The sequence below is a fragment of the Geospiza fortis genome, unplaced genomic scaffold (genome assembly GCF_000277835.1).
Source record: "Geospiza fortis unplaced genomic scaffold, GeoFor_1.0 scaffold120, whole genome shotgun sequence".
In the NCBI taxonomy this organism is placed as follows: domain Eukaryota; kingdom Metazoa; phylum Chordata; class Aves; order Passeriformes; family Thraupidae; genus Geospiza; species Geospiza fortis.
The window spans coordinates 3,004,887-3,020,520 of record NW_005054364.1 but is presented as its reverse complement, the minus strand read 5'-3'; the positions used below and the strand labels follow the sequence as shown (position 1 = coordinate 3,020,520).

General features: G+C 37.6%; 1 protein-coding gene across 8 annotated transcripts in view; it reads right to left on the bottom strand.

The window, feature by feature from the left end:
- The window catches only part of ARPP21 (cAMP regulated phosphoprotein 21), a 104,713-nt gene extending 90,362 nt beyond the window's left edge, over positions 1-14,351 (bottom strand). For 4 of the 8 annotated variants that reach the window (XM_031059572.1, XM_031059574.1, XM_031059576.1 and 1 more), the window contains exons 1-8: positions 14,183-14,351; positions 12,336-12,535; positions 11,471-11,503; positions 10,475-10,564; positions 6,265-6,409; positions 4,943-5,021; positions 3,558-3,617; positions 2,512-2,652 (exon numbers count right to left, since the gene is read on the bottom strand). In XM_031059572.1, coding sequence (XP_030915432.1) covers positions 2,512-2,652; positions 3,558-3,617; positions 4,943-5,021; positions 6,265-6,409; positions 10,475-10,564; positions 11,471-11,503; positions 12,336-12,497 — 710 coding nt within the window. In that variant the 5' untranslated portion in view covers positions 12,498-12,535; positions 14,183-14,351. Of the gene's footprint in view, positions 1-2,511; positions 2,653-3,557; positions 3,618-4,942; positions 5,022-6,264; positions 6,410-10,474; positions 10,565-11,470; positions 11,504-11,902; positions 11,945-12,335; positions 12,536-14,182 lie in introns of all 8 variants that reach the window. The other 4 variants (XM_031059571.1, XM_031059575.1, XM_031059578.1 and 1 more) reach the window with 2 other exon arrangements.
- Between the last annotated feature and the right edge of the window lie 1,283 nt (positions 14,352-15,634).

Genomic DNA, 15,634 nt, shown 5'->3' with positions numbered 1-15,634 from the left:
ATACTGTCCAAGTAGTAATTAATAGAGTCAACACATTCCCAGTATTTGGTGTTGATTTGAAACTGCACAAAACTGCCTCCTCTGAGAGCAGTGAAATGCAGAACATATGAAATCACATTAGACGCTTTCAGATGTGGAACTTACACAATATTTGCTGAGGATAATAAAATCTCATCAGCCCTTATTCATGCCAGATAATAACAAACTATTTTCTGTCAGAGCCAGGGACGTTTTTAAAAAAAACATGCCATCTCCTCCAGTCATGAAAAGAAACAGCCACTTCACAAAAGCTTTATTTTATGGTAATATCAAAATAATGTAAATAACACGCTGGAAGAACCACAAGGCAATACAGGCTTCATATAATCCAGTTACCTACCACCAAATTACTGAAGAGGGAAGAAAGCAGCAGCTTGTGGCTTGTGTGGTGCTTACAAAACAGCTGTACTTACAGTCAACAGAGGGGCAAAACCCTGTGTCTATTTCTGGAATATCTAGACAGAAATGGTGTCAGAACCAGTCTTCAATGGCCTCACCTCCAGTCTGCAAGAGCACAGCTGAAAAGGCCGTTTGATCTGTTATATCCCTACAAGATCCTGGCTGCTGAGCTTGCAAGAAGGGCAGTTCATACCTAGCAAAAATGGCCTTGCTTGCTCACTCCCACCATGCACGAAGCCACAGCTTCACCAGAGCGCTCAGATAAAGCTCTGACTGTTGAAGAAGGCTTCAGTGTCCTCTCCAGAAGCACCATGTAAGCATTTCCAACAGTGCTTCCAGTGCTACCCATCTGTGAGATGAAAGCCACACAACAGAGCAAGGCATTTACAGATATTAATGTGTTAGTGTTATTCCATTATCAAGTCAACCAGGAGAAGGCAATGCTGCAAGGAAAGATCTGTAGCAGTTGGTGCACCACACCAGTGACATAGTTGTGAAGGGAAAAGGGAGGACTGTAAAAGAGAGAGGAAAGTCTAAAGAGCATTCAAATATGACTGATTGTGTTCTGTTTAAGAGGGGACTCATTTTCAGCTCACAACTAAGCACCAGATTGCTGCATACCAAGCTTTTTCTTATTCAAAACCAAAGATAGCCCTTGTAGGGGGGGCAGGTATTATCAGACCCTGAGGCTAAGCCTTTGCAGCCTGAATGTTTTATTGAGCTACTGCAATTCTCTTGACTTCTGAAAATCAAACTGTTAGTGCCTGCTTTACTCAAACCTTTAAAAACATTAATGCTCAAGTGCTGTTTCACAGATATCCAAGTATCTCAAGGACAGCCCAGAAAAAGGATCTAAAATAAATCTCCCATTATCTTAAATTTCACATAGAAGACTTTTAGGGCTGAGTGAAATAGCAAATACCAATGTGTATTGATCTTGAAGAATCAGGTAGTGATAGAATCAGAATAAGCTGAGTTGGAAAGGACTCATGAGGATCACTGAGTCCAACTCCCAGCCCTGCACAGCACCATTCCCAAGTCCTTCCACCCTTCTACAGGAGAAGCTAAGAACATTAGAAAATGCTCTCTGCAACTGGATATAAATAAATCACCTAGCTATTGGATATATAAATAAAACAAATGTTTAGATTTCTCCTACTAATTGAATACAGGAAGTTCACAATTTTCAAATGGGGCTTTCCTGTTCCAATACCAGATACCAAAACTTCATTACCCAGCTGTAATTACTTCCTCTTCATTATGTAGCTCATAGGTAGAGAGGGACAGGAAGGTTATGCTTATCACACGTGGCACTTGGCAGGAAAAGGGATGGTGATTAGGCACAGATCCATCACTGCAGCTCATATCGAGTTTTGGTTAGCTTGATACAGTTTTGCCTTACACAGCTTTAACCAGTTCATGGAGAAGCCCAGAACTTATGCCAGAGCAGGTTTAACCTGCCAGGAATTCTGCAATGTGTTTGAAGCATCAGAAGGAATTTTTATTTCACAGAAACACTTTAGTCAAACAGTGAGATCTGAAGGGAAAATAACGTGGAAGCAAGATGGGATGAAAAGAAAAGGGAACGAATCACCATTTCCCTCCACCAGGCAGTGGAGGGAAACCAAATCCTAAATAATCAGGCTGGGCAGAAAATGACTCTTGAAGCAGGCAGAGCCAGAACAAGGAAAGAGGCAATCTTCCAAATATGTTTGGGCTGTTTGGGATGTAGCTGTATGGTAGCAGGTGACTTGCAAAGCAAAGAGCTCACTTCTGTAGCAAAGTGGTGGCACTAAGGAATCAGGAAAAGTGACATTCCAAGATACCGTGCTTTCTTGCAAGAAACCAGTTAGGTTGATTTCTCCTCATGTATCGTTATAGCCTTAGATAACCTCACCATGAGACCCCTGTCCTCCCTTCCCAACCTAGAAAACAATAAACAGCACTCACTGCTGCCACAAAAAAAACCAAAAACTTATATATATATAAAAATTACACCACGCAGTCATGGTACAAACCAGCTCCTGTCTTGAGAAAGGGAACAAAGAAAAACACAACAGCACTGTTACTTACATTCTTGTATTGCTGGTCTTGTTGATAATTACAGATTTTCCAGTCTGATCCACATTGTGATCCATTCCAAAGTAAGCTGCCACTCTGTGCACTAGCATCCTCTGATACGACGACATCTGAGGGAACTTTTTATAGTGATTACTAAAAACAAAAGAAATGAATAGCATTGATAATTAAATTTCCCTCTAAGTCATAAATAAATGAAAACAGCAATACATGTGACAATTCAGTGGACAGAAATCTCACTGAAAACTTCTCTGTTATGCATTTACATATAAATGTTTGCTACAGAAAGGCAGAAAGAAAAAAAAGGAATTAATTTTAGAATTTCTAATAAGTACATTTCCATGTGCAACCCTGGGACAAACAAAGCTCACGCTTCACGGTACCTAGTCAGTGCTCTGAATGCTGGGAAGAACTCATCCCCCAACCCCCCACACACACTCATGCTCCCTGCACAACCAATCCTACAGATTTGCTGAGACACTGGCAACAGCTTTCTGCCTTTCTCCCAAAGGTCAGATGCAGGGCAATTCTGGAAAGATCTAGTTTGGTAAACACCCCTTTTTTCCCCTATTACTGACAAAATGGTTGTTTCCCGTCAGCATAATTTTTTCCTCTGCTGCTATTCTGACTCCCTAATTTTAAAGCTGCAGGAATATTTTCTTATAAAGACCACATAGTAGCAAGAATCCCTCCACCTAAACTCAGTTTTATTTTCCAATGCATTAGAATAACAGAGCACAAAGGAAAAGCCATGAGATAACATATTTGATTATCCTCTACACTCAACACTTTAATTACATTTTTGGATCTAAATGAGCAGAGCCAGTGCAATTACAACACAATGAAAAGCAAAAGGTATTCATTTACATCTACTTTATTTTAAGCAGTCCCACCACGTGGCAGGAAACAGAAGCCTGCTCTTGCAGCATGCCAGTAACAGCCCTCAGGAGCACTGTGGTCCATATGAGCATGTCCCTCACACAACCCACGCTGAAGCACATGCACGTGACTTAATAAACCAAGCGTGGAACTCAACTTACTTGTTGTCACTAATAAAATCAATAATTTCCTGTTCCATTTTCAAGAGGATCATTCTGTCCCTGTCAAAAAGAAACGCAAGGATTTGCACCATCAAGTATGAGTAGACATTTTGGAGGAAAATATTCATATAACAAACAGTGTTTGCAAGGCTATTTTGCAAGCGTTGTCAGTCATCTTGATTAAAAATCAAACACGCTTTTTTTTTTACCCTGGATCATCTGCAAAAGACTAAAGCCTGCTTTTCTGCATCTTCACTGATATACAGACTTCACTGTTCTATGAGCTCAACTATGGTTTGAGAGTGCTTTCAGCCGGAACAGGATGCAATCAATGCGCTGCACAGATCACTGCTATGGATAGCTTTGGTCTTTTTTCAAACTTTTTTGATGGAAAATGAGATTTCCACCTAAGCCAGATCTTTTACAAGAAGAGCTGCTAACAACAGAAATTTTAAACATTTTTCCTGAGACATACTGGAATTCCAGAAGGCACTGATTTGCTGCAAAAAAGCTGGACACATCTAATCTAGTTAGAGAGCACAATGAAGAACACTACCTTTGAGCTATGGTTCCCAGGAGGCAACACCACAGTATTTCTCAGGCAAAATGCTCTGGTTTTCACTGGAAGGTCTGAGATGTTCCTTTTCCCTCCCCTCCCTTGTCAAAAACATTCAAGAGTTTCCCCAGCGTATTTCCATACATTTCTATGCTGGACAGAGTCCTATCATTCCTTAGTTCTTTTGAGCTTTCTCATTTTGCACAGATAAAGCAGTTGAAGGACCTTCCATCATCTGTACAAGGGGTTATGCAAGCTGTTAGGTACCCAGTTATTCACAGTTCTCCTGGGAATAATTGCAGAATTACATGGCACCTATTTAACACAGCCAGCTGAAATGAACATTGAAAATCACAATGTATAAAAATGTTACAGATCTTTCCTTGGATGTTTAGAGGCAAATTTAACAATGAGATGGGCTTGTAGCTCCAAATGAAAACTATGGGAATACTGAGAGCAGAATTTGGCACTGAGCACAGGATTTTAATTGTGTGCAGCATTGCTAGAAGAAAGCTACTTTACATTCATATACAAATCTCCAACTGCAATAGTTATAATGTATTATTGCAATCACCACTTAGAGCTGTATTAAAGAAGGTAAGGACAAAGACCAGATGTTACTGAAAGTGAAATTAAGCAATAGGTGACTGGATGGGTAGTAGAAGTTGATGACTTTTTATACCACTTTTCTCAGTTAACAGCGTACCTGCTTTACGTTTTCCCTCATAACCATCTCCAGAACAAATAAAACACAGTGTACAGCAATGAGAAGTCAAAGACTGCCAACTACAAATTCAGGAATGTCAGCTCTAACGCATGAAATACCTACCTGGGGTTATTCTTTAATGTGTTAATGAGAAACTCATGCAAATCTATGCCTGTTGAGTCTGTATACTCTTGACTGCAATCTGTAAAATAAAAACAAACAGCCTCCACTCGTTTATTTCATTCCAACAGTTCCGATTAACTATGCTATAAATCAAAATCCATTTTCCAGCAACAATCTGAAAGAATATGCTCTGAAAGAAAAGTCATTTGGAGTTCAGCCAAGAAAGATACACATTCTGAAGCATCAGGTGGATATTCAGTTCTGTACAACTCCAATGAGAACACAGCATCAAAACTAAATATTGACAGAAATTGCTGGTCATTTAATAACACAGAAAACTTTCAATGCCATTCAAGACTCTGCCAAGTTCTTCCTTTAAACAACTAAAAAACATTTTAAAATGAGGAAAGAAAAGTTTTATTCATCAATGTCTCTTTGCGTCACTTAATAAATGCTGTACACTCAGCAAATGAGGAATCATGCCAGTGGGAACTCTATTTGCATTAAAAGCCTGAAATCCAATGACACCTGGGAGTAGGCAGGTAATAGGGATGCGTGACAGTAGCCAGAATTAATTTTTCAGCATTATCTCCTGACTCAAATGTACACACACATCCTCAAGTTGGCGTGAACTGTGAGAACTCCATTGAAGCCAAATGACAATTCACACCAGCTGCAGATCCACACCCAGGTAGGCAATGATTATTTTTGGGAGATTACAATGCAACTTTATACCATGGATTAATAAAAGGATTTTAAAAAGCAATGCCAAATTTAGCTGAAACATCTTTCCTGAAGAAGTCTTGGTAGGTGATAATAGAAGATGGCAATGCAGGTTAAATGTCATGGATGAATTTCCTTACACCATTTAAAATAAATTCTCCATGAGAGAGAAACAATAATGAAGAGGATTACCCTCTATTGCCTACACTGCACAAGGTACATGACAATATATTATCATTAATCTAGATAAAAAAGTATTAATATCTTATGCACTATATACACTTATTATGCAATAACACATATATTTATATATTTACGTGTTTATACCAACACAGTTAAGCATTCAAAAGATCGATTTTACATTAGAAAATAGATAAAATCTAATGAAATACATCAGTTTGGAAGGTTTCTTCACTTTAAAGCCTGATGTTTGTATGAAAAACATTCTTACACATATACACTTTAGGTTCTGAATTTTCTCAGTGTGTGAAAACACTATTACTGTGTACATATACACAAATAAAGAAATACATCCTTGCAAAAATGTACAATCTTTTTTGCAATGGTAATTAGAATAATTCAAATATTTTTAAGTTCACCTTTTGATAACATTCTGATCTTGCTTTTTTCACTGTTTTTATCTTTATTTTTATCCTTCTCTTTTTCTTTCTCGGAGTCATCTTTACTAGATTTATCTTCTTCTTGCAAGCTAGGAAAACTTGAAAGCTGCAGTTGGATTGATTCCTGTTGGGAAAAAAAGATACATAAATTATGGGCAAGATTTAGTATGCTTTCCATGGCTTCCAACCTTCAGATATCAGCATTAAACTATGTGTAGCTAGAAAAGTTGAAGCCAGGTACATTTCTTTCCTATTTGAAACATGGCACTTCTTAGCCAGGTGAATGATGATATCTTAGAGGCCAAATTGTAGTGGTAAGTAGGCACTGCTTCTCTAATATTTTGAATATTATAAAATTTGGGCTACTTCTATTAAGGGGGACTATATTATTCTACACTTCAGTAGCTCTCCCTTACGCCTTTTCACAATAATGAAATACATTTAATATGGCCTTTCTTAATTATATCATTTAATACTACATATGTTCTGTGATGAGCAATGGCTAGATATCTGAAAAAGGAAACATTTTTCCTTTCACTAGGAAGTCTGCAGGTTGATATGAATTGTTTTGCACACATTAGTGCAGTATCAGGTAGATGGAGTTTTTTGGCTCTAATAGTAAAAGAGTGCCACCAAATTCCATACTCCATTGTATACAAGAGGGCTTGCTAACTTAGCAGGTAATTCATATTTAAATACATATGCAGATGTGCCTTTTGCAAAAGGGGGGAAATGTGCCCTGTGATTTCTCAAGGACATTTTAGTAAGTGAACTTCTCTAAGGCATCACAAATTCAGTATTTTGGAGACTATGAGTCCCTTTGAAACATGTTTCAGCTTTAAAAAGTTAATTTTTAAGCAGTTTGAGAATTCAAGCTGGTTTGCATTTTCTAGTTTCTTTAAAGAACTTGCTTTCCCTGCTCACAACATTACTTTATACTGGCTTTGTTTTAACAAAATCCAAATTGTTTTCTTTTTAAGTTACCATGGCATAATTTATGTATTTCAAGAAATCCTATTCTGGCTGGACAAAATTGAAGGAAGCATACTTCTGTATTTTATTATTCTTAGGAAAAATAGCCACCCCAGAAAACTATATGCTTTAAGAAGTGTAAAAAAGCAAATTTGAAGAAAGCTGTCATAAAACTCCCTGGTAAAACAGTTTTCTTTAATAGAAGAGAATCATGTGTGCTTGATAATTTTTTGACATCATGTTAATGAAAACCTAATTCACCAATACTTGAGATTTTCAGAATTTCTTGAACGCTAGTGAATTCCTTTCCTTCATTATTTTTCCAAGAATACTAGCATACCAAGAGACCAATAGAAAACTTTAAAGTAAGGAGTGTGCTTTTAAGGAACCATTATGAATTCAAAAGATGTTTCCAGTAATTATTAAAAATTTTACAATTCTGAATTCTTTAAAGAACTACGAATCAGCCATCACAAGACATGTAAGACAAGATCCTAACAAAACAAGGCATGAGCATAAACATGCCACAGTAAGACAGAAATTGGTAACTTCTCAGTTTAATCATTATTGAATTTTTGTGAAATTTGAATGTGGCACAAAAGACTTGAGATGAAAAGCATTGTAAAAGAGCAACAAAAACCTGGACCCAAAATTTAACCTGACCTACCACCCTTCATCCCTACTTCTGTTAGTTATGGCTGACAGTTTTACACAAAATCTGAGCCTACAGAGGCAAAGAGTGGGAATTCCTGGTCATTTGAGATAAGGATATATTGAGAAATGTTTTCTGAATTGTTCAGTTGTGCTTAGAGAACTAATGCTGTGCCTGCTTTCTTTCACTTCAAATGGCAGTTTGATTTCTCATTCAAACAAACTTTGGATCAACTACTTCCAAATAACCCCAAAGGATAACTTGATTCCCTGTCCTGCACAGAGCAGAGTGACTGTGGTGCTAGCTTTTCAACAGGAGAAAAATGTAACTGGCCACGTTGTTCCCAGGATATTAATCCTAAACTTCACAGTGGTTCTTCAAAATGTACTGATGAAAATGACAGACTTTACAGAAAAGCACATATATGAACATACAGTAAATACTGTTTTACATGTAACGTAATATTGATGTATCTGCACTAGAAAAAACACACAAAAGGGCTGTAGAGTCGTGAAAGCAAGCTACTGTGTATTTTCTTAGATTTTTATTGATTTTTCTCAATAATAAAATACAATGTTAATAAATACATTGATACAAGTATAGTGAACAACAAAATAGATTTTCAAATTGCAATAATAATACACTTCTTGGTCTATAGTATAACATTAAAGGCAACATTTCTTTTAAGTAAGGACATAGTGAACCATTGGATAAGCACTCAAGATCAAGTAATACAGGTAAACAAGTTTTTTCCTTATACAGGAAAATGAAGGCAAGTATTCAAATATAAGTACAAACATCAAGTCTGCAGTACAATCCATACTCAGTAGTTCTGGCAAGGTGCCGTACATTCTCTGATAATTAATTCCCTGTGGTTTATAAACCATTAAGATAAAATAAAAATTAATTTTAAAAAAATTCCAAACCAAAAATAAGCTACTTCTCCTCTAAAGTGAAAGCAAAACAATTTGGTTGGCACAAAACTTCCTGTATCCTTCAGCCAGCCCAGAGAGGAGACTGCAGGTCCAGCTTCCCATGGCAAAGTTGAGCCACATTCGTTAGTAAAAGTCAGCAAGAGCAAAAGGGCAATTCTTGTCAAATTAATGACACCAAGCCAATTGCTTCCTTAGAAAACACGATGGCGTCAAGGGAGATATTTCATCTCTCATGAATATTTTAAGATGGTCAAAGAAATCTTTGCTGAGGCTGTTCAGTCAGGTGAGACCAAAGGCTGTGAGAAACAGGAACCCCTCCTCTGCCTGGTATAAGGATAGGGATTTTGCCTCAACACCTGCCAGTCTCTCTGTAGTTTAGTACAGGTGCTGTGCAGTACATTGTAAACTACCAGCAATGTTTAATACAATCTCTTTATACCGTTCTCCTTCTCATTCTCCATTAAACAATAGAAAATACAAACAAAATTGGAACAAAAGCCACGCATTTTAAGTAATGCAAGTCAAGCAAAAAGCGTCTACCTACAACAGAACAACTGATAAAATAACCTGCCCATCTACTGCATAAGCATCATTGTAGAGCAGAAGAACATGCAAATGTCCTGCTGCTAAACAACTTGGTTTTTGGTCTTTCAATAAAATTAAAAAAATAGAAAAAACCTCTCCTTACTCATGAGCTAAGAGGAGAGACAGATTTGTTTCATTTCAAGTCAATAGAGGAAACAGTGAGAAAGTACACTTAAATGTCATTTTTATTTTTGTGCTAAGCTCACAAGAAGCCACTTACTCAAGCTCTCTCAATGGCTGATTTCAGTCGCACATAAACATCTCATAAATTATAGGCAGTGTTCATCATATTTTGAATTTTAGTTAGCTGGGTTTTTTTAAGCCTTGCTCTCACTTGGCAAGCAAAGAGGAGTAACTGAGGCTTAACTTTTGCTTTTTGGAGTACTTTTTGGAGTTAGTCTGCAAAGACTGCCACCAATGTTATTGTCTGAGGTGAGGAGTGCAGAGGACAGAACTCTACCAGCTGCTGGGAATACAACACCACCAGTACAGATAAACTCAAATACAGACTTTTTGATATAGTTTAATTTACACCAAGAGTTTAAAAAATGAATGCCACTCGGTAGGAGGCATCCTTGGCACTACCAAGGTATTTTAGAAAATGAAGGATCTTCGAATTTTGTGTGAAGGGGGACATTAATATGAACTGAAGTCTTAGAGAACCACAAATCAGAGCATATTCATAACTGTATTTGGTGCAGCCTCGAAAGAAATAGCCTTAGAGAAAAGAACATATTAATATTCTTTTTGATTGTTACTATTTTTTTAAATTTTAAAATCTGAATTCTTTTGAATTCTTTTCCATTTGCTGAAATTTTCAGGGGGTCTGGAAAAAAAAGCAAACAACACCCTGTGATATAGTATAAAACTAGTATTTCAAATTAAAGTTCACGCTAAACCAGTAAGAGCCATGAAAACATGTTCATTGTTGGATGTAATTTTTTCCCCCAAGAAAGACATTGTTAAATGCCCGATTAAGTAACACAATCATGCAACTGGAGATGGAGGTCAACCATGCAGCTAACAGCAATGATTGCAAGTGTACCTGGTTGTCATGAAGATTTTCTGCTCCGGGGCGAGGGGTTGACTCTTCACACACAGCAAGACTCCGCACGAGTTTTCCCTTCGCTCCTGACTGAATAAGAGAGAGAGAGAGAACAAAACAGAAAACACTACTACTGACCCCAAGTCACATAAGCTGCCCACATCAGCTGTTCCCAAATATCCCAGATAACTATTACCCACCCAGTCTAGAAAAATGCATTTGCCTGGATAGAACATGGATAAAAAAGGATTCTAAGCAGCGAGACATTTGCCACACAGGGAAGGTGGTGGGTTTATTTTGCTTTTATCATTTCAGCTACAGTTCACTCATTTGCACCAAAAATTGTAACAGCAAAGAACACATAGCCCAATACTGAAAGTTATTTAACATAAACTCAAGGGTTCCTTTTGTCATTTGGTTTGGGGCTTTTTGGTTTGTTTTGGGAGTCCCTCCCCTTCTTCTGGTAGTATATATCCAAGAAACATGGACAGTAAAATATGCGTGTATTACAGATCTGCGCTTGAAAAATTAAAGAAGCTTTTGAGGGTTTTATTTGTTTCTAGAAGCTCCTTTCCACACCTGCCCCCACCTATTCTCCCCTTAGGGAGCTAGTCAATCTCTGTTTCTTTATGTCAAGATTATTCCATTAAAATAAAATTCCAACAGAAACATTAATTACTAAAGCAAAAGGAGTGAACGTTTTCCTTTTCCAGTGGTGCACAGAAGCACACATGCTGTCTAACACAAAGACACAGCAAGCCCAGCAGCATAAAATTATTATGGATAAAGGGAAGCCTGACATGTTATATCTGGAGGCAGTTCTTTGCCTTTGTGTAAAAGGATACAGGATAGGGGGCAAGAAAAAAACCTGCAACACTAACAAAAAACTCAACCAGACAAGTGACGAAATAAAGCAATTTTGATTGTAGAAAGACATTTAACTGAAATTCTTCATCCTACTGTGGCATGCAACTCCAAACAGAGATGGACCCTTACCTTGGATCTCTTTTTCTGATTTGCTCCTCGTTTCTGGGTACAGCAAAAAAAGAGAAGCAGTTATCACTTCAGTGGACAGTGGGCATGATGAAAGCATTACCAATAAACAGACTAAATCACTTCTATCTGATATTTTACATCAGTTGCTGACTGCAAAAGCAACGTCCCCAAACCCAGTTTGGAAATCAGGGTAAACCAAGAATCATCTCTGTTCATTTTCATTCATTTTACAAACAGGTATAAACAAGAGAAAACACTACACAGTGTTCTGTAATTTTGCATATAATAAAAATGTAAGAAAAGGTATACTTAAGTAAATGCTCCCCCTCTCCAAATTCCTCTTAAATTGTGGTCTCCCCCTTTATTTTTTTATTCGATTGAGCAAAAAGGATTAAAAACCCCTCATCCGATAAAGTCTTCTTATCAAATTACCTTCTTAGGCTTTGCATTACAACTTTTTGTTGGCAGTAACACCTACAAACCAAACCACACATTAAGTAATTATTCATTAGTATTACCTGTAAATTCATGAGATCAAGGTAGTTTTCTAAATCCCCAAAGAGGGAAAACAGTCAAATGTCTCACCAAGCTTTAAAACAGATGTCTAGAAATTAACTTCTCAGAAAAAATAATAACATGGACAGCAGCCTAAAGAGCTTCAAAGGTATAACAAATAACAGCATTTATTTTATAGTGAAATAAAAGAACCGAAAATAAATAAATATTTTAAAAAGGAAAAAATAGAAACAGTCTCAAAATCATAAGAAAAATAGGGGAAGTGTGGGCAATGAAAGAAATCACAGAAATGGAAATGCAACGGTAAAACATTGATATTTAACATGCCCATTCACTATTCTTGTCTTACCTGCAGCTCTGTCTTGGAATCACTGAGCTTCTCCTCCTCAATTTCTGAGCTTTCAGATTTATTAAGAACACAGTTGTCCGGGTTGGCTTCAGAGATGGCAGTCTCCTGCTCTTTTGCAGCTTCTTCTGCTGTCTCCTGGTTCAATTTACCTTGCTCAGACATTCTTCCAGACAGAAATTAAAATAACAAGATTTGGTGATCTGAAAGGTCAAGATACCACAACACAAACACACACACAAAAAAATTGGGGGTGAAATTTATTTTTTTCTTTTAATTTCTAATTTCAGTTCCTTTGATAAACAAACCAAAATGTGCAGCTCAGAAGTGGAAAACTATGTATGTCCCAGCTGAAGAGATGTACTGAATCAACAACACTGGTTAACAGAATTGTGTCAGGTTGAGCAAGCAGATCTAAACAGTCTTTGTGGAGAGCAGATTTAAGGTAATGTGCTGTGACTCCCCAGCCCAGCCCCAGGACTGCCAAGGTTCAGGCCGGGACAGAGAAGGATTCTCTACCACAAAACTCAATGGTACCAGGCAAAAAGGATCCATTCTAGGTCTCTGGCATCTCGATGTTCCCCTTCTCTTATTTTTTCTATATTTTCTTTTAATAAAAATAATAGCCAAGGACTTAGAAATAAAAACTAAGCATGAGCAACAACACTGTTTTTAGTATTCAGCCATGGGTTTTATGCAGAGCAGAAGCCATGGTGCTCACCACCACTATAAATATATATTTCTCTTTTTTTTTTTTAAGACATAATAATTCAAGATAAGTATGAACTCTAAATTTGACAATAAAGCTCTCAGGGTCAACATTTTCAGGGATCAAACCAACAGCTCCATTATTAAAACCTTAAGCCTCTTCCCAAAACCTATGTTACTCTTCAGTACTAGGAAAATTGTACAGAAAACCCTTGGCAGGTACTTCTAATGAAGAAATCTCAGCTGAACTGCATTTACTCTCAGCTTACAATGGGGTTGTTGTACAGAAGCTTTAAAGGCTTTTCAGAGTTAAAGCCTATTATTTTCTCTCTCTTTCTCTGCCCCCAGCTCCCTCCTGAACACTCCCCCACTGATCAATTGTCAAAGAAGACTCATGAATAATTTAACTTTTCTTTCCCCATCCATTTCTCTTAGGAAGCATCTTCAAGAAAAACAACTGTATTTGAAATGTGAAGTTATTTCAGGAAGGGTCTTTTGCAATATATTGCCACTTCTCAACAGTGAAACGGCAGCTATGAAGCAAAATCACACTTTGCCATGTTCTTTTTAAAGCTTGAAATTAAACATTCAACAGAACCAGTATAACTTACCTTTATTATTTTTAAGCCATGTTTTAAGTGAAAAAAATCTAAAGCATACTGAGTTATAAGCACTTACTTCTCTCCCTTTTTGCTTTTGTTTTCACATTGCAAGCAAATACAATTTTCTGTATAATCTTCCGGTTTGAGAAGGACTGTGAACTTCACAAGAAATCAAGCTATAAGGTGCATAAACAAATTGAATGGAATATGAAACTAACCTGAAGCTTGACTTGCCTTACTGTGAGCTAATTTATGATTTTCCTTTCTCCCACTGCTCTCCCCAAGAAGGCCAATGACTTTGGCTATTCTGCAGTTACAACTGAAACTTGAGCTGCTTTGATGAAAATTCAAAACATGAGTGGCGAGACCTTTAACTGGTCTGTTAAATAACCCTTAATTTGATAAGGATTCTCATCAAGAAATGCACATGCATGCACAAGCTCCTGATGGGCAGATTAACCTGCAGCTCATCCACATGCTTTACACAGTGCTCACAAAGACAATTACATTGGGATCAGCTGCACCAAAGACGCCGTTTACCTGAAAAACTGCTATAATTCCAACTGCCTTTCTAGAGTCTTCTGTTGGTCTTTGCTGGTTAAGTCCACACAAATGATCAACGGCAACATGAGTCCCATGTCCCCATTAGCAGTTCAGAGAGCCAATCTCCATGCTGGTCCTTCGGAGAACTTGACGCACCATAGTCAACCTGGAAAAGACGAGAAATAAATAACACCGGCAGTGACCACGGCACAAGGGAGGGGTGCAATGGACAGGACCAGATTTCTAACACTAATGACCAGTTTCCAGCAAGTCACTTTCACAGCTTGATCCAGCTCCACCTGTCTCAAAACTGCCTGCTTCTTCTCTAATGAAGGCTAGAGCCGGCTGTTCAAGTCATAACAGCTCCTACGCAAGAAGCTAAAATTAACAATTGCATTATGCACTGAAGATTACTCATTTCAATTCTAACCTTTTTTAGCGAATTCCAGCACTTTTCATTAAAAAAAAAAGCATATATACATATTTATATATAAGCTCATCTGTTTGCTTCAACAGAAATCAATGAGGGAATGAGGAGAAAAGATTTGCCTGTTTTTTAACTATGGCTTCTGCTTCAATTAAAACTTCAACAGTCAAACACTATTGAAAAAATAGCTAGGTGGGTGCTTTTAGAAAGTGACCTGCTTTACCAGGGTAGTGAATTGAGATGTTAATTTAATAAGCTGAATAAAAGTTGAAATTATCCAGAATGGGAGGAGGAAGAGGAGGAGAAGGAAGAAATCCTATTCCCTGAACAACATGGCCAAAAAAATTCTTCTGAAGCATTTTGTGAGGAGGAAAAATGAGATTTCCAGGTTACGGTTTGAGAAATAAACCTAAAGAAAGAGTTGTCTCAGCAGTGCAACTTTTACTGTTCATCAGGATTGTGTTTGCCAGCTGAATAGCTGATTTAACAGAAAAACGATCATTTTAGGATGAGTCGGACTGATTTGGAGGCCATGGCCATGTGCTGAACTGTCTTGATACAACAGGCAGCTCTTCTCAAGACTTGCATGTGAGTCATGGTTGAAACAGTCAGTGCAGACACACAAAACCAGCAAATAGAAAGCACATATCATTCTGCTGGGGAGGGGGGAGGAAGCCAATCAAGAATAACAGGAGATGATTTTGTGCTTTGATTTTATCTGACTCCTAGTTTCTGCAGCACATTTTACATTGTGCACGGCTGCAATTGCCACACAGCACGTGTCAGCCCACTGGAACTTGCCATGTGAAAAGAGCTGAATTTGCTGCACCAGAATTGGAGTTTAGTCTTTCACAATACTCCAGTCTTGCTCTCTCTGGGAGCTCTGGCACACAGAGAAGACCAGCAGGCAGTTCTGTAAACTATCACTGCCATCCTGCAAATTTATAAACACAACTATTTCTTTTCCTCAACCCATTTCATAATTTGTAGAGAGTAAAAGAAAATAAGCATTCCCACCACGT